The sequence below is a fragment of the Salmo salar genome, chromosome 18, assembly GCF_965601325.2.
Source record: "Salmo salar chromosome 18, fSalSal1, whole genome shotgun sequence".
Taxonomy (NCBI): Eukaryota; Metazoa; Chordata; class Actinopteri; order Salmoniformes; family Salmonidae; genus Salmo; species Salmo salar.
The window spans coordinates 17,379,607-17,399,245 of NC_138308.1; the positions used below are offsets into that span (position 1 = coordinate 17,379,607).

A 19,639-nucleotide genomic window follows, 5' to 3' on the forward strand; every position below is an offset into this window, starting at 1 on the left:
CCGCCTACATTTCGTTTTATGGCTGGGTTTTATTTCAATGTTACCGCCCACCAGCATGGCAATGTTTATTAATCACAAACACCTGCTGCAAAGTTCCTCCTATTCACGAGTCGTCTGAGAGGCAAACAGCTTCTCTCTGTAGCCTACACTTGAGATTCCACTAGATAAAACAGCCACAATTCAAAAATTGTCTATCGTACAAATTCATGAAAATCAAAAATGTATTTAAGGTTAGCGTTAGGCTAAGGTTAGCAGTGTGATTAGGGTTAAGGTGAGAGTTAGATTTAAAATCAGATTTTAAGACGACAAAATGTAGAAATGGATGTGGTTTATGACTTTGACTGTGTTAACTAGTGACGACTTGGCCGCCTTGCCATGGAGCAAATTTAAAATAGGTGCTCATTTTCAACCATTCCATTGATCCTAAAGAGAAATCTCCACCCACCCAGGGCACCGGGCCATGCAAAACGAACTCGCCCATTGCTGCAATACACGCTCCAAACCGTTCAATATTTATATACACGCTCCAAACCTAGCCATATTACCGGAGCTTGTATTCTTCCTATTTCTGTGGCGGATTTGCATTGATACAGAAAATAGCTGTGTAATTTAGATAATGCATTGATACAGAAAATAGCTGTGTAATTTAGATAATGCATTGATATGGTATATAGCTGTGTAATTTAGATAATGCATTGATACGGTATATAGCTGTGTATTTAGATAATGCATTGATACGGTAAATAGCTGTGTAATTTAGATAATGCATTGATACAGAAAATAGCTGTGTAATTTAGATAATGCATTGATACGGTAAATAGCTGTGTAATTTAGATAATGCATTGATATGGTATATAGCTGTGTAATTTAGATAATGCATTGATACGGTATATAGCTGTGTAATTTAGATAATGCATTGATACGGTATATAGCTGTGTAATTTAGATAATGCATTGATACGGTAAATAGCTGTGTAATTTAGATAATGCATTGATACGGTAAATAGCTGTGTAATTTAGATAATGCATTGATACAGAAAATAGCTGTGTAATTTAGATAATGCATTGATACGGTATATAGCTGTGTAATTTAGATAATGCATTGATACGGTATATAGCTGTGTAATTTAGATAATGCATCGATACGGTATATAGCTGTGTAATTTAGATAATGCATTGATACGGTATATAGCTGTGTAATTTAGATAATGCATTGATACGGTATATAGCTGTGTAATTTAGATAATGCATTGATACGGTATATAGCTGTGTAATTTAGATAATGCATTGATACGGTATATAGCTGTGTAATTTAGATAATGCATTGATACGGTATATAGCTGTGTAATTTAGATAATGCATTGATACGGTATATAGCTGTGTAATTTAGATAATGCATTGATACGGTATATAGCTGTGTAATTTAGATAATGCATTGATACGGTATATAGCTGTGTAATTTAGATAATGCATTGATACGGTAAATAGCTGTGTAATTTAGATAATGCATTGATACGGTAAATAGCTGTGTAATTTAGATAATGCATTGATACGGTAAATAGCTGTGTAATTTAGATAATGCATTGATACGGTAAATAGCTGTGTAATTTAGATAATGCATTGATACGGTATATAGCTGTGTAATTTAGATAATGCATTGATACGGTATATAGCTGTGTAATTTAGATAATGCATTGATACGGTATATAGCTGTGTAATTTAGATAATGCATTGATACGGTATATAGCTGTGTAATTTAGATAATGCATTGATACGGTATATAGCTGTGTAATTTAGATAATGCATTGATACGGTATATAGCTGTGTAATTTAGATAATGCATTGATACGGTAAATAGCTGTGTAATTTAGATAATGCATTGATACGGTAAATAGCTGTGTAATTTAGATAATGCATTGATACGGTATATAGCTGTGTAATTTAGATAATGCATTGATACGGTATATAGCTGTGTAATTTAGATAATGCATTGATACGGTATATAGCTGTGTAATTTAGATAATGCATTGATACGGTATATAGCTGTGTAATTTAGATAATGCATTGATACGGTATATAGCTGTGTAATTTAGATAATGCATTGATACGGTAAATAGCTGTGTAATTTAGATAATGCATTGATACGGTAAATAGCTGTGTAATTTAGATAATGCATTGATACGGTATATAGCTGTGTAATTTAGATAATGCATTGATACGGTAAATAGCTGTGTAATTTAGATAATGCATTGATACGGTATATAGCTGTGTAATTTAGATAATGCATTGATACGGTATATAGCTGTGTAATTTAGATAATGCATTGATATGGTATATAGCTAGCTAGTTTGCTGAAATGATAATAGAGAGAACAAAGGATATAGACATGTCCAAATAATAATGACGTCTGGAATCCTACACAGTTTCACTGGAATTATCAAACGGCAAGAGTCAGGAAAACATCGACCCTCAACATTACAACAGCTGGTATAGGCAGGGATTAGCGGAGACTCCTCTCTGCTAGTCTTTCTGAAATGATTTTCCCCTGGCTTAGTATGCTAGCTAGTTACACTAACACCTGTCAGTCAGTGTCCTGTTTGTTGTTATTTCTCTGCTACACGTGGAAATCACCACAACATTCCCAACCCCAATTCCTAAATATTAGCAGCCTGCTTCATTCTTCGAGGTGGAACCTAAATGAGAATTTCCGCTCTTGGACAGGAATTACTCAAATAGGTGCAGCAACTTCCTCTGAGGTGGGCCTTTTAATGGAAAATAATTAATACAATTCGGAAACGGGATTATTTTTTAAATAATCGAACTGACCTCAAAAAGCGCTAATCGCTCAGCACTACTGTGGTATGAGGTCCATCTACCCTAGAATGAATTCATAAACAGCTACACAAACACACAGCTTTCATGTACAGGAGAAACCGACAGATCTGTTGCTCTTGTCTTTGCTGAACAATCTTGTTCCGAGATCACTCGTCAGCAAGGAACGAATGTGCGGAGAAATACAACAGACTCTCCTGCCTGCTTGTTTCATGTTGGGTGACAGCGCTGCTCAGTCTACCCGGTGTGCTGTTCTGTTGCAGCCCCTTGGGGGGACGTATGGGTAGAGAGAAGAGAGGGCATTGCCTCCCGGAATTTAATGGTCAGCATTCCGCTGCTTGGGCTTTTGGGTGCTTGACCCCCGGGGTCTGAACAGAGGAGGGTTGAAGAGTGCGAGAACTTCATGTTTTCCTTTCTTCCCTTTGTTCTGTCTGCTTTTTTGGTTCAGAGAGCAAACACAGCGGTTGTCGCCCCTCTTGATATTCCAGTAGATGGACAAGCATCTGATCAACTCAACAGGCTTCTGGATCCAATCGACCAGCTTGGAAGTCAGTACTTTTGGCAGGGTGAATTACACACACATATACAGTTTCTCTCAATGAAGCTGATTCGAGTCGCACAAGTAGCGTAAGATTTAGAATGGAGATAATTTAAGCTAAACATTAATGTTCTGAGCTCTTAGTGTGCGGCTTTCCCTTATTTTCTAGCAAACATTAATGTTCATCTATCCAGTCAAATTAGTTCATTGTTTAATCCAGAATCTCCGAGAGCAGCAGCCTCCCACCAACACTTCCTGTTGCACTCAGTCTTGCCATTGGTCTTCACATAATGCAGTTTGAGGCTTAGCTCTTCTGACCTTTCTCTGTTAGAACTCCTCTCTACACCCTCTAGTCGCTGTAAGTGTTGGTTAGAGAGGTCATAGTTCAGACTGACCATGAGGTAGCACACCTGTGGGTGAATGAGTAAGCGACCCCTGGGGCCAAAGCAACAGTCCCCTGCCCCTCTCTCCGGGTGCCATCAAAGGAGCCCAGTCACTGTGTGTTACTGCTGCTGGTCTATCTCCCCCTGCTGGTGGGTTCCTGCACTGTATATACTGGCATGGTAGGATGAAGTTGCCTTTCCAGACAATGATCTAAGGTCAGCATTGCATTTTCCCCCAGATGGTTAAAGTTATGATTGGGGGTAGGGTAATCTGATCCTAGACCTGTACCTTAGGTCAACTCCTGGGTGGAATGTGAGGCACCAGCAGAAACAACAGCCTCCTACCAGGCCCTCTGGTATACCATAGCCTCAGGTCAGGGTTCAGTCGAGTGGAGTGGACAGGATGCATGCTGGTCCTTAAGAGATGAATAAATGATGTGTGTGTTGTGTGGCTGTGTGTGCATAAACTGGAACCCTATTCGTTATCTTGCAGCATTCTTAAACCCTCTCTTTCTGATAAGCTCAGTTATCGTCAGATCTGTAATTCCCTCTGCTTCCCTGTGGTATCTCTCCTCCTCTAGAAACACATGGCTCTAGCATTTCCAAATATAGACTAAAGAAAATATAATAATTTAACTAACCGTTAATAACAGGGGATCTGTCTGGCAACTGTCTTGTTTGGTCTGTAATGCTCTGTGTGATTGAAGTGTTATCAGGGACTGTCCAACCCGGGAACCCATCTGGTCCTGTGATAGAGGTCGTCTGATTCCCCTCATTTCCTCTCTTTATCTTCATGCCATTTTATATACTGTGGCTTCTATAGGCAGGCTGGAGTCAAATGAAGGAGAGGATTTGCGAGAGAAAGGCTTACCTTTCTTTCAGGGAAGAATCTCTGTGGGATTTATGTTCCAGATGGGCGCTTGTTTAGGAAGAGGTTGTTAAATTGTTTGTTTTTGATTCCCAATATACTTTCTTGTTCTCTCTTTTTCTCTCTCTCTCTCACACACACACACACACACACACACACACACACACACACACACACACACACACACACACTGAGTGTACAAAACATTAAGAACACCTTCGTAATATTGAGTTGCACCACTTCTGCCCTCAGAACAGCCTCAATTTGTCAGGGCATGGACTCTACAAGGTGTTGAAAGCGTTCCACAGGGATGATGGCTAGAGGTCAACCTATTATGATTTTTCAACTCCCATACCGATTATTGGAGGACCAAAAAAAGCCGATACCGATTAATCGGCTGGTTTTTATATATATATATTTGTAATAATGACAATTACAACAATACTGAATGAACACTTTTATTTTAACTTAATATAATATATAAATAAAATCACTTTAGTCTCAAATAAATAATGAAACCTGTTCAATTTGGTTTAAGTAATGCAAAAACAAAGTGTTGGAGAAGAAAGTAAAAGTGCAATATGTGCCATGTAAAAAAGCTAACGTTTAAGTTCCTTGCTCAGAACATGAGAACATATGAAAGCTGGTGGTTCCTTTTAACACGAGTCTTCAATATTCCCAGTTAAGAAGTTTTGGTTGTAGTTATTATAGGACTATTTCTTTCTATACCATTTCTTTTTATATACCTTTGACTATTGGATGTTCTTATAGGCACTATAGTATTGCCAGCCTAGTCATAAAGTCATAAACAGCGCTGTGCATCAGGCATTGCGAAAAGCTGCTGGCAAACGGAGGAAAGTGTGGTTTGAATGAATGCTTACGAGACTGCTGCTGCCTACCACCACTCAGTCAGACTGCTCTATCAAATATCAAATCATAGTCTTAATTATAATATAATAAACACACAGAAATACGAGCCTAAGGTCATTAATACGGTCAAATCCGGAAACTATAATTTCGAAAACAAAACGTTTATTCTTTCAGTGAAATACAGAACCGTTCCGTATTTAATCGAACGGGTGGCATCCCTAAGTGTAAATATTGCTGTTACATTGCACAACCTTCAATGTTATGTCATAATTATGTAAAATTCTGTCAAATTAATTAAGGAAGAAATGGGCTTCACACAGTTCTCAGCGAGCCAGGCGACCCAAACTGCTGCATATACCCTGACTCTGCTTACACTGAACGCAAGAGAAGTGACACAATTTCAGGCACCGCATTGATTATATGCAACGCAGGACAAGCTAGTTAAACTAGTAATATCATCAACCATGTGTAGTTAACTAGTGATTATGTTAAGATCGATTGCTTTTTTTATATGCTAAGTTTAATGTTAGCTAGCAACTTACCATGGCGCCTTGCTGCCTGCACTCGCGTAACAGGTGGTCAGCCTGCCACGCAGTCTCCTCGTGGATTGCAATATAATCGGCCATAATCGGCGCCCAAAAATGCAGATTACCGATTGTTATGAAAACTTGAAATCGGCCCTAATTAATTGGCCATTCCAATTAATTGGTTAACCTCTAATGCTGGCCCATGTTGACTCCAATGCTTAACACAAACTGGTGCGTCTGGCACCTACTACCATACCCCGTTCAAAGGCATTTAAATATTTTGTCTTGCCCATTCACCCTCTGAATGACACACATACACAATCCATGTCTCAAGACTTAACAATCCTTCTTTAACCTGCCTCCTCCCCTTCATCTACACTGATTGAAGTGGATTTAACAAGTGACATCAATAAGGGATCATAGCTTTCACCTGGTCAGTCGGTCATGGAAAGAGCAGGTGTTCCTAATGTTTTGTACACTCAGTGTATGTGCACACACATTAGAGAGAGAACCCTGCCCCCCCTCACATGCCCCCCCCAGCTCCCACCTGCAGCCTGTGTGTGTGTCTGCTGATCCAGTCAGCATCAGGGTGGGAGTCTGTGGGATTCTCTCTCTCTGTAGTTTAGTCGTCCCTCCCCTGTGTAGCCAGACTGGCTTGGGGTGAGGAGGAGGGCCTAACGCGGACAAAGCCTGCTCCTCCAGCTGTCAGCAGCCTGAGCATTTAGGCTTTATAAGCTGCTCAGGGCCATAGCCCCAGGGCCACTACTACTGGCCGTGCTGGTGCTCCAGTTTCAACTGTTCTGCCTGTGGCTATGGAACCCTGACCTGTTCACCAGATGTGCTACCTGTCCCAGACCTGCTGATTTCAACTCTCTAGAGACAGCAGGAGCGGTAGAGATACTCTGAATGATCGGCTATGAAAAGCCAACTGACATTTACTCCTGAGGTGCTGACCTGTTGCACCCTCTACAACCACTGTTATTATTATTTGACCCTGCTGGTCATCTATGAACATTTGAACGTCTTGGCCATGTTCTGTTATAATCTCCACCCGGCACAGCCAGAAGAGGACTGGCCACCCCTCATAGCCTGGTTCCTCTCTAGGTTTCTTCATAGGTTTTGGCCTTTCTAGGGAGTTTTTCCTAGCCACCGTGCTTCTACACCTGCTTGCTGTTCGGGGTTTTAGGCTGGGTTTCTGTACAGCACTTTGAGATATCAGCTGATGTAAGAAGGGCTTTATAAATACATTTGATTTGATACTGATTACTGACAGGAGGGACCTGGAGGGGAGCAGCCTATATAAACTATTATACAAAGAGAGGTAGGAGGAGAGGAGCAGGAAGCTCGATCAATCAGGTCGGCCTTGGTGTGAAATGGTCAGTGACCAGCTGACTTCCCTCTCCTCCACATCGTTGGCCTTAATCGTCCTGGCCCTGCCCTCGGGGCCGGTTTCTGTCTTAAATGTCAGCTGTAAAATCTGTCAGATTCACTGGGACTGTGAGCCCTGTGGGACGGGTTGTTTTCAGGGTCAAACACTCAGTGCCTTTCCATCTTGCTCTCTCTTACCCAGCGGCCGTATGTGTGGAATGGGAGGATGCCTGGGCTCTAAGTAGATGTAGATAGACTGAACACCCACTCTTTAGAGAGGAAAATCTCAGCACTGCATTCACGTATTCTCTCTGCTCTCTCCCTCACAGGTCTCCCTGCCTGACCGACCCCGTCAGATAAGACCGACACACCAGTTTTCAGGTGAGACCTCTCTGCTTCCTCCGGTCTTAACACCACCTCAAACCTACCACCACTTATATACCTCTGTTTACCCCCGGAGTCTCAGTCAAGTCTGTCAGAGCCTTAGCCTAGTTGTTAAAAGCCACGCCCCCCCCCTTCCTCACACACACATCCGTCTCTCCTTCTCTCCTTACACCATTAGGGCTCTATTATTTAGCACAGCAATCTCTGCTCTGCTGAAGCTCCTCCATCTTCACCTCTTTCCCCCCTCTCCCTCTTCATCACACGATCATGTTTCCTTTTTCGCCCTCGTTTTTATAAATGGGTGCCTCTTGAAATGTAAACGCGTTATGCACACACAGCGGTCACTGCTATTAACATCCTTTTTCACTAGATTGTTGCTGAAAAAAGATTGGAGTGGTCATTGAAGTTCAGAACGAGGTTATGTGGCGTGCTTGTATATCCGATACTGAAGCATTTCCTGTGGATTTCTAGATATCGACTTGCATCACCCCTGTCGTTCGTACAGACCCAGCTGTTAGAAATTCCTTTTTATTTTTCTTCAAAATGTTTCCAGGTCTGACCACAACCCCTCCACCTAGAGCAATAGTAACAAAACTAAAACTAAACTTCAGAGGACAAGGTAACACTGACCCATTTTTCCTTCAGTAGCCCTCCCTACCCTGTGCCTCCTCCCCACCCATCCACCTAGCTTCTGTACCCTTGTGGGAGGGGGTGGAGGACCCTGTGTGTTGTGATTTGTCTCCCAATGGCCCACGTGTTGGAGGGGAAGTGGTCAAGGAGGTGAGACTTGAGACAGTCCCCCCCCCCCCCCCCCTTCCATGTTCACAGAGGATGTTGGATCCAGGGCGCCACGTCTTTGAGTGGTTCTGGGGGGGTTTGAGTGGAAGCACCATGAGAGTTCCTCACCTTTCTCTGTCTTTCCTAATGTTCTTGCTCATTTTTTCTTTCTCACTCCTCATGGTCCATTCTGTGTTGTAGACTCTGTCTCTCTGTCGTCTGTCTGTCTGTGTGTTCATCTCTCTCTGTGTTTCTCTCTGTCAAGGTGCCTTTGCTAAAGCCGAGGCTTAGTTAGTACTTCTGAGAGAAAAATGATCCTTTAAGTGCTTGCCCAGGAAATGTAGCGTGGCGGCACGGTTGACATTGATCATGTCAGGGTAACTTTGATAGATCGCGGTATCCTGTTTATGATGCAGGGTGGTGAGCATCTGTCTGGGCTTGGGACTTGATTTGTCCATTTTTCTTCTTCTAACGAGCTTATATGGGCTACTTGTTTTGCTCTTTGCATTTAACCACATCTTTATATTTGCACTGTAGCGCCTTGTTGGCCTCCTCCAGTTCCCCCACAGTGATAAATGATCCAGGCAGCCTGCAGGGACTGAGACAGTTTCAGTGCTGCTGTATCGTAGTCATAAAGCCACTGAGCTAGTCTCGTGACCTGGTCTGGTCCCAGAGGGCTCATTGGAATCAGCCCAGCCCACTGCAGGTGGAATGCATTGTCTTAATTCTCTAGTGGCTCCTATGTAAGGCAGGTGTTGTGCTGGAGATATTTCCCAGTTTACTAACACACTGACAGTGCACAGCTCTCACGGCATTGAGTTCCCTGACCCCCCCCCCCATCCTCTGGCACTACCCTTGCGGCACCCTGCCTGCATCTGTGTTGGACTAGCCGCAATCGTAAACAAAATCTTAATTGCTCTGCAGCATTGGCCCACATTTGAGATCGTGTACCCCCAGCCACCCACACAGCCATATAATCATTCACATTTAAGGTCAGAGTTTTCCTTCCACACCTGTAACGCTATATTTGAGGAGGACGGGAACACATGGAGGTTATGGTGAGGCTATTTTTGGTCTCCGTGAGGAAAAAGTGCTCATGACACACAGAGGGCTTTGGGGATGGCCTGGTTTTGAGTTGGGGGAGGGGACCTAATGGAAAAACCATAAGGCTGCAATCTTTTGGCCATATGGAAGCGTCATCAAATTTGACCCTGCCGCATGGTTGTGTTGACTCGTTCTCTGAAGGGATTGGGCCACTGTCAGCACAGAGACGCTGTGTACCCACAGGGAACAACTCAGTCTGACAGGCAGTTTCACCAGCAAGGTTTTATAGCTGCCTTTTGGTTTATGATGCTGTTAGCTGAGCGGTTTTGCAAACAAATTATTATTGTATGTCCAAGACAAATGTCAAGTTAACATTTATTTTAACTTTTAGTAGAACTGTTGTCTCTGTTTATCTTCTATTTCTGTTTTGCGTCGTCATGAGACATTATCCTGAGGACTAATTTTGGTTACAAGAACATGGATTGTGATCTGACGTGCACTAATCCTACTCTCTCTCTCTCTCTCTCTCTCTCTCTTTCTGCCCCTCCCTCAGGCGTGTTCCTCTCTGCCGCCTTCAAGATGAACAGGTTGGGCCTCCACAGGGGGCAGTGTTGAAGGCTGAGCCCCAGCTCGCCGACCCCCAGCTCGCCGACCCCCAGCCCGCCGACCCCCAGCCGAGACTCTGCTGAACCCAACACACACACGCACAGAAGATCCGCCACACACACAACCTGAGAGCAGGAGCTACACCCCCACGATACAACCAGCATCTCCTGATAACGGCCGTGTTTACGTGTGTACGAGGGAGCTGTGTGGTGTTCAGTGACAGGGAAAGGAGAGAGAGGAGAGAAACTGCTGATCCGCTGAGAGGAGGAGGGGAGCGAGCGGAGGAGGAGGAGGAGGAGGAGGAGTGTGAGGAACGCAGAGGGAGAAACCCAATCCTCTTAGGTAGCAGAGCTGAGAGCTGAGGACGGGCGTGCCTGGGAGCCAGAGAGAGAGAGGTAGGAGAGTGCAGAGGTAGAGGGAGCCCAGAGACCAGCCCAGGCTGAGTCGGAGCAGCCAGACAGGCAGCGCGTTGTGCATCCAAAGAGGTGGAAAGGCGAGCAGGGCCAAAGCCGGAAGGCGACTCATGGGCTATGGGGGCCATGGTGACCTAGCGTAAATGGCTATTCCTCAGCACAGCTTGGTGCCAGTGTCTGCTGCTCAACCCTCCCCCTCTCTCTCTTCCTGTGTCCCTGCCCGCTGCTGTGCCCCGTTGCTGTTCGTCCCTGGTGCTGCCTTCTGCTCTGCGCCGGCACTGCCCCTGTCGTGCTGCGGCCATGGTGGCCAGCCTATGGAAGCTGGTGCGGGGCGTCAGGCAACTGGAGCTCCATCGCCTCATCCTGGCGCTCATCGTCTTCTGCCTTTTCTCCATGGCTTTCCTGGCCTATTACGTCAGCAACAGCCCCAAGATCAAGGAGGCCCCCCCGCTGCCCTTCAGTGACTGTCGGGGGGTGCGGGCGGCTGTGGGAGGCGGGCAGCAGGCGCCCCTCTTCCTGCCTCACTCGGGTCGGCTGCGCCAGGTGAAGGCCATGGACAACTCTCATACGGACCCAGTGGTGCTGGTGTTTGTAGAGAGCATCTATTCTCAGCTGGGCCAGGAGATCGTAGCCATCCTGGAGTCCAGCCACTTTAGCTACCGCACCGAGATTGCCCCGGGGAAGGGAGACATGCCCACGCTAACGGAGCGCAACCGCGGCCGCTACGCCCTGGTCATATACGAGAATTTGCTGAAGTACGTCAACCTGGACGCCTGGAACCGCGACCTGCTGGACAAGTACTGCATGGAGTACAGTGTAGGCATCATCGGCTTCTTCAAGGCCAACGAGAACTCGCTGCTCAGCGCCCAGCTTAAGGGCTTCCCTCTCTTCCTGCACTCCCACCTGGGCCTGAGGGATTACCGAATCAACCACAACGCCCCACTGCTCTACATCACCAGACCCAACGAGGTGGAGCAGGGCCCCCTGCCCGGGGACGACTGGACCGTGTTCCAATCCAACCACTCCACCTACGAGCCTGTCCTCCTGGCCAGCACCAAGTCCTCTGACGCCCAGGCCCACCTGGGGCCGCTCAGTGCTATGCACGCCACCGTGGTCCAGGACCTGGGGCTCCACGACGGCATCCAGAGGGTCCTGTTTGGAAACAACCTATCCTACTGGCTGCACAAGCTGGTGTTTGTGGACGCCATCGCCTACCTGACGGGCAAGCGGCTCTGCCTCTCGCTGGAGCGCCACCTGCTGGTGGACGTGGACGATATCTTCGTGGGCAAGGAGGGCACCCGCATGAAGGTGACCGACGTAGAGGTGGGTTCTCTCTCTCACTCTCTCTCTCTCTCTCTCTCTCTCTCACACACTCTGCCTACTCTAGGTTCACTGTCAGTGGTAATTAAGATTGTGTAAAGCTGTATTATTAATGACTTAAAAAAAACGAAATAGGCGGTTATTCCGAAGAGGACGATTATTTAGCCTGTTACCTTAACAAGTATAGATGTTTCTGTTAAAGCAACCTTTGATTTACCACTTAGTTTTCAGGAAAGTGCTTCTTTCCTGCTCCTCTCATCATGGGACACATATTGATTTCCAATGGGATTCTCCGTAAGGTGTGTGACTTGTTTCTAAGGCAAGGCCTAATAAAGGCTAGCATTTATTAGGATGAATCTCAACAGGATCTGTGTCTTCTGCCGTTAGTCTCTTCATTATTTTATCTGGCTGTTAGCCTGCTACTGTGTCTAATCGGCCTGATTTACTTGTTTACTTCACTTTGAGAAAACCACCACTGGACGACTTTAAGCCTTTTCCAGTCTTAACCAAAGCCTTATTTGAAGTGACAAAAACAGATTTGTAAGAGTCTCCAGTACATCACAGCTCTCATAATGGCTTTTCTCTACCCTCTATAGCTGTTGAACACACTTAACCCGCGTCAGCAGTTTGCAATGCAGAAAAGCGTTGCCTGGAGGGCCACTCTGACAAATGCATCAAACTAAATGAACACAACTAATGGGAAATATTAGGAGGATTAATTAGGCTTTTGCACTGACAACAGGGATGCAGTTGGGAGAGTGATAGGGGGCGGGACAAGGGAGCAAACTTGTCGCTTCAGCAAGGGCTCCCACAAGTCAATCAGCCGGTTAATGAGCCTGTCATCAATTCAGCCTGACAAGGTTGGGACCAAGCGGTTGCATAAGTAAGGGCATATGGAGGGAGAAAAGTACTGTTGGCACCGCCACAGTGTTTAGTCATCACACCACCAATGAGATGTTTCGGGTTAATTGCCCCTGTGGAAATGATGACTAATAGACCGTTTGACGTGTCAGGCAGCCGAGGCAGGTACATGCATGCTCTTGAGGCTGTAGCTTAACGGGGAAAACAACATTACATTACAGGTATATGGATTCATTGTGGAGCACAGAATAGAACAGCCGAGCCGGTGTAGTCAGAAGAATGGCCCATTGATTTTTTTTCTCACCTCAATCTTCTGAACAGAAGTGGTCTTCTCTGAAAGGAATTGGCCTGCTTGGTCTCCAGAGCATCAAGTCAATGGAACCACTTACCACTTTCTAATGTGTTAAAGATGCTGAAATGTATTTGATTACTTTTCAAATAACGTTTCCACTCGGGCTGGGAATTGCCATGGACCTCACGATACGATATTTTCACAATACTTAAGTGGCAATACGATATGTGTTGCGATTCTCACTATTCTACATGTATTGCGATTCGATACTGGGATGTTATTGTGATTTGATGTTCCAGACATATTGCTCACTATGTCTGCTGCAGAGAGACAGAAGAGAGCATGAGAACGTTTGTTTTGATCAGTCATGTAAATAAGTGCTGAAAACATGTTGGCTCACTATGTAAAAAGTAGATGGGGAACAAGCTACAGGATGAAAAATAACAGCGTTTTAGCGCAGGTACAGACGACTAGCGAAAGCCAACGCTGCCGAGCAACCAAAAAAAAGAAAGATATTTAGAAAATTGTTTATTGATCCGGACAGTTGTCTTGTGCAGCATTAAGATATTGCCATTTTGAAGTTAAATCACCTAAATTCTCTACTAAAGTGGATGTAAAAAGCATGTTAAACATGTAATGCTCTTTGGGGACCCTGTTATTCACCTGTAGTTCATTGCAACCTACCATGTTGAACCTATTAACATTTTGAGGTGTCACAAAGAGGTTAGATAGAATTTTTCTTCCACCTGCCCTGACGTGGTGTTAAACATTATGGTCGTTGCCATGCAGGCTCGACTTTATTTACCGCAGTGTTGTCTAACTACCCCTACCACCTGGCCTCTGGTTGAGCAAAGCGGCTTTAATCACCTCAAGCAGTTGTGAGGCGAGTAACGGGGCACAAACAAGGCATGGCTAATGGACCACTAATCTTGTCTATTATTCTCACTCTGGGTGCAACCTCAGCACTGCACTGACTCTTAAGCACTAAAGCTGATTTACACACACACACCACGCACATACATGCATAACCACGTTCACTTTTCTATACTATGTTAGATACGGTTGACTCCTGCATCTCAGCTATATTCTAGTTGCTTGGTTGATGGTTGAATTTACATTCAGTGCCCTTGGAGTGCTGCCATAATCACTCTGGTTGGATGGGTACTCGGTCACCTCAGCATCTCAAACAGGCATTTCTAGATCTCTGTCCTTATGGTAAATGGCAGCTGCTGTTTGCAATTGACCATGTTCTCTCATCCTCCTCCATGTTGACGGTCTAGGCCAGGGGTTCCCAAACCTTTTCACTTCCAGCATTGGGGAACATCCCGTGCACCCCCCTGCACACGTGCGCATGTGCCACATCTATTTCTATGTGCACAAGCACTGTTTTTGACTAACTGTTCACAACGCTCTTGTTGGTGGAGAGAATTTTGCGGGTTTAAAGCTTATTTCCTGCGATTGTACACATTTTGTCATGGGTTGCAAAGAAAATATTGCAGTTTTAAAGCAAATTGTCTTACCTGGCCCTATACATTTTGACATGTCTAATGTGTAATCATGTGATATTTGAGTGACAAATAAATTACAACAATATCTAAAAAAACATGGGCTAGTTGGGCTGACATGGACTAGTTTAATCTGGACATTTCTGACAAGTTATAAATAGCTCTCTAAGGTATGCAATGACTAAAATGACTGATAATGTACCACCCAATTTCAAAATTGCACTTTGTGCATTCTGTTAAAACTTTGAAGAATCTGTTTAAAGCCTGACTGAGTTCCCCCCCACAGTTTGGGAACCACTGGTCTACGGTATGGTCAGTCAATGCCCAGAGGCTTCAGTCAGATCATCACTGCAGGCTGAGGCTTTTAAGCCAGCCCGGGCATTCACAATGTCCTTCGATTTGTTTCTAAAGACATGGGGAAATTCAAGGATATTGAGGTCAGTGATCTGTAGGCATCCATTTGATAAGGCAATCGAAGAGGAAATTCAAAGAGCTCTTCTCACCTCCTTGTCGGCTCTCTGTACTTGCCACAGACGGTGAAGATCAGTTGCCATGGTGACTAACCAGAGCCCCTGACCGACCCTTATGCCCCCACCCCTCTGTCTGTCTGCCCTTCTGCCTACCCCAGCCCTCCTTACTCTGACCCCTCTTTACCAGGCTGGCACAAAGGTCTGTGTGTCCCCACAGGACATCACCCAGGCATATGCTCCATACCACATCCCCCTGTACAGTAGCCTCTCTCCCTTTTGAAAGACGATCGGTTGTTGTGGTGCTGGAAGACAGTTCAGTTACTGATCACCGCTTGTCATCAGACATGAAATATCGCTTGATCTGTCTGTGGGGACACATTTGTCTCTCCGTCAGCAAACCTAAGGTCCCGGGCAGCCAATACTGAGACATGGATCATATTGCGCACACACACAGACCGCACAAACACACACAGACCGCACAAACACACACAGACCGCACAAACACACACAGACACTCATCCTAATCGGCAAGAAAAACAAAGTGTGTGCACATGCTCAAGGACATCAGTCCCCCTTTAAATAAGTCAGCGATTGTATCTCTTATCAGGTACAGCCGCTATCTCTCTCCCAGAGGTACAGTGCATAGCTCTGGGTTGATTTGTGGAGGCAGAGCAGCTATCTCTTTCCCCATCCTGTGATTTGTATATGGATGCTGCTAGCTAGCTGATAAAGTGTGAAGGTTTGGGGAATTTGTTGAACAGGACTCCGTGGGTTTGCTTTGCAATCCCATTTCAGCCTGTACAATAACCCCAACATTTGCTCATTCTTTCACCCTTGTGGCTACCTAGATATGTTCTGATTTTATTCCATGTCGTCCCATTGTCTGTATTCTTCACTTGAATGATGCATCTGCATTTTATGTCCAAGAGTTATTTCGCCATCTAGTGGTTAAGAAAAAAATTGGTTTGTCAGCAACATTCTAGTTTTTAAAGCTAATAACTGCAATTGTGAATATAATTCCCATTCCTCTGTCATGTCCTCGTTTGCAGGCCTTGCTCAATACTCAAAACAAGCTGCGAACGCTGGTCCCTGATTTCACCTTTAACCTCGGCTTCTCTGGAAAGTTCTACCACACAGGTAAAGAGAGCATCTCACAGTGAAAACACAGAACATACCCTGTGCTAGAGAAGCTGTATATTGATTTTGAGTTGGAGAGTGTCATGGAGAAACTCCCTGTACCCATCTTTCCCCCCCTCCAGGCACAGACGAGGAGGACCGGGGAGATGACATGCTGCTCAGACACAGGAAGGAGTTCTGGTGGTTCCCCCACATGTGGAGTCACATGCAGCCCCACCTGTTCCACAACGTCAGCGTGTTGGCTGAACAGATGAGGCTCAACATGCTATTTGCCCAGGTGATTGGGCTTCCAGTCTGTCGATACAAAACATCATCATCATACAATAGCTCTCTCTAGTAAGATGCATGCTGTAGTTATGGCCGTGTTGATCCAGATGGTGAGTGGTAATTGGATTCCTGTATGCTGGCCGTTGTAGATGTTTCCTTGTTCGCGATTACAATAAACCACGGTAACAAGGCTCCCAGACATTGGGGCTAAAGATGCCCCCAAGGCTGCCTTGTTAATGTAGTGAGTGGCATTGGGAGCCAAGGGGCTGGGCCCAGCGAGCAGACGGTGTCAGTGTGTGTGTGAGGTGATTACTAACCAACACCACGTCCCCTCTCAGTAATCCCTGCTGCCATACAGCTGTCTTTGCTGGCTGACACTGACGGAGAGCATCTCTGAGCGGTCAGGGGAGAGGATCCTTCAAACAGCTCTCCATAGCTTCTCCTTAGGAAGGATACACACCCCGTCTCAACTGAGCTGAACAAACACCAATCCCTCAAGCGTTCCCAACACTCTGTGTTTTTCCAGCGAGGGGCACAGTGGCACGGCACCACCATACATTAAGATTCGGATGCATTTTTGTTAGTCTCTAAAGTATTTAGGCTCCTGCTGAGCTTCCTGACTGTTTCTTATTTAGCAGTGTGGAGTGGTCTGTGGACAGAGCAGGGCTATGTCGCCCTCCAGTGGAGGAGCTGCACATTCTTTTTTCTGCTGCGTGTTTGTTGTGAAGCAGACGGTGACTCATTCATGGTTCAATAAAATGGCCATTTAATCACGTTTTGTTATTGTAATTTGTTCCTGGTGTCCTTTCATGTCCCTAGACACTACTAATATCCATCGGTCTCTCACTCTATCGCTACCACCCCCCCCCCACCCCCCCCCTCTTCCTCTCCAGGAGCATGGAATCCCTACAGACATGGGCTATGCTGTGGCCCCCCACCACTCGGGGGTCTACCCCGTCCACAGCCAGCTGTACGAGGCCTGGAAGTCAGTGTGGGGCATCAAGGTGACCAGCACAGAGGAGTACCCCCACCTCAGACCTGCCCGCTACCGCAGGGGCTTCATCCACAGTGGCATCCAGGTCAGTCTACTGTTAGTCATGGCAGTCAATCAGTTTATTAAGTGATGTGGTTTAACGCTTGTCGCCATTGGACTCTGGAGTGATGAATCACGCTTCACCAACTGGCAGTCCGACAGACGAATCTGGGTTTGGTGGATGCCAGGAGAACGCTACCTGTCCAAATGTATAGCTTGTGCCAACTGTAAAGTTTGGTGGAGGAGGAATAATGGTCTGGGGCTGTTTTTCATGGTTTGGGCTAGGCCCCTCGGGGGACCACAGATTTCCCACATATGTTATTTAGTATATGTAAAGACAAGATTAAATCAAGAATGGTTTGATGGGTGACAATATTAGCCTATAACTTGTGAATTATATATTATCCCTTGTGAAGGGAAATCTTAATGCTACAGTATGCAATTACATTCTAGACGATTCTGTGCTTCCAACTTTGTGGTAACAATTAGGGGAAGGCCCTTCCTTGTTTCAGCATGACAATGCCCCCGGGGGACCAAATCCATATTAATGCCTATGATTTTGGAATGAGATGTTTGACGAGCAGGTGTCCACATACTTTTGGTCATGTAATGTATAATTCAATAGATGTCCTTACAAAAAATTACAATTAAGCAGCTTTTCTGCTTTTTTGCCTCTGCTTGGCCTGTTAGGAAACAAGAGTGATTTGGTGCCCGCTAACATTAGCTAACGTCTTCTAAACAACCAGCAGGCCAATTCTTTCAAACCAATTTTTTTAAATAGACGTGACTGGCGAGATAGCTGTTGCATAGGCTTTATCCTTTTTTCTAACACCAGCTGTGGATTGCTTGGCTTGCTAGCTCGCTTGCGTGCAGTGAGCTCATATCAGAGTTGTTGCGGTGACCGTATAACTGGCAGTCAAATTCCACATGACCGTTTAGTCATGGTAATTAGGCTTCTCCAAGGTCTGATGCTGCTGATGGTCATTAGTAGCCTACCAAACTTGCTAACTGCCTGGTACTCAGCACTCTTTTATCCCTCTAATCACTCTGACATCAATGCAAATGTAATCGAAAATCTAATCAAACACTTCATGAGAGCCCATGAGCTCAAGTTGCCCAACATTTCTATAGGCTATGCAATTGTGAGAGAAAACAAAGTGATGGCCTCTACTAAAAAGAGGAGGATCCCATCAGCTTTCTATAGGCTAGGCCTACTATATTTATTTCTCAACTTTCCTAATATTAAGCACATTGTTTATATTTACTACAGGAGTATAGCCTACCTGGCTGGCATGAAAATAAACCACAGGGCAAAGTGTCCTCCATTCGCTATTTAACCTGTTAGGGCTAGGGGGCAGTATTGACACGGCTGGATAAAAAACGTACCCGATTTAATCTGGTTACTACTCCTGCCCAGTAACTAGAATATGCATATAATTATTGGCTTTGGATAGAAAACACCCTAAAGTTTCTAAAACTGTTTGAATGGTGTCTGTGAGTATAACAGAACTCATATGGCAGGCAAAAACCTGAGAAGATTTCATGCAGGAAGTGGCCTGTCTGACAAGGTATCGTTCTTCTTGTCTCTGTTTATTGAAGAGTGAGGATCTTAGCTGTACCGTGACACTTCCTACGGCTGCCATAGGCTCTCAGAAGGCGGCAAAATGCTGAATCGTGGCTTTGCAGGCTCTGGCTGAAACAAAGTAGCGCGTTTGGGTAGTGGCTGGTTACAGTACTGTGAGACTCAGGCTCATGCCCGCGTCGACCGAAAGCTTTGTTTTCTTTCCTCTGTTTAGCTAAATGGAGATTCCCGGTCGGAATATTATCGCTTTTCTATGAGAAAAATGGCATAAAAATGGATTTTAAACAGCGGTTGACATGCTTCGAAGTACGGTAATGGAATATTTAGATTTTTTTTGTCACGAATTGCGCCATGCGCACGACCCTGATTTACCATTTCGGATAGTTTCTGGAACGCACGAACAAAACGCCGCTATTCGGATATAACGATGGATTATTTTGGACTAAACCAACATTTGTTATTGAAGTAGCAGTCCTGGGAGTGCATTCTGACGAAGACAACAAAAGGCAATCAAACTTTTGTAATAGTAAATCTGATATTGGTGAGTGCTAAACTTGCCGGGT

General features: G+C 45.1%; 1 protein-coding gene across 22 annotated transcripts in view; it reads left to right on the forward strand.

The window, feature by feature from the left end:
- The window catches only part of ndst2a (N-deacetylase/N-sulfotransferase (heparan glucosaminyl) 2a), a 162,066-nt gene that overhangs the window by 132,389 nt on the left and 10,038 nt on the right, over window positions 1–19,639 (forward strand). For all 22 annotated transcript variants that reach the window (XM_082964759.1, XM_045700779.2, XM_045700785.2 and 19 more), the window contains 5 exons: window positions 7,715–7,766; window positions 10,144–11,932; window positions 16,107–16,194; window positions 16,317–16,471; window positions 17,355–17,540. In XM_082964759.1, the coding sequence (XP_082820885.1) occupies window positions 10,910–11,932; window positions 16,107–16,194; window positions 16,317–16,471; window positions 17,355–17,540 (1,452 nt within the window). In that variant the 5' untranslated portion in view covers window positions 7,715–7,766; window positions 10,144–10,909. The remainder of the gene's footprint in view (window positions 1–7,714; window positions 7,767–10,143; window positions 11,933–16,106; window positions 16,195–16,316; window positions 16,472–17,354; window positions 17,541–19,639) is intronic.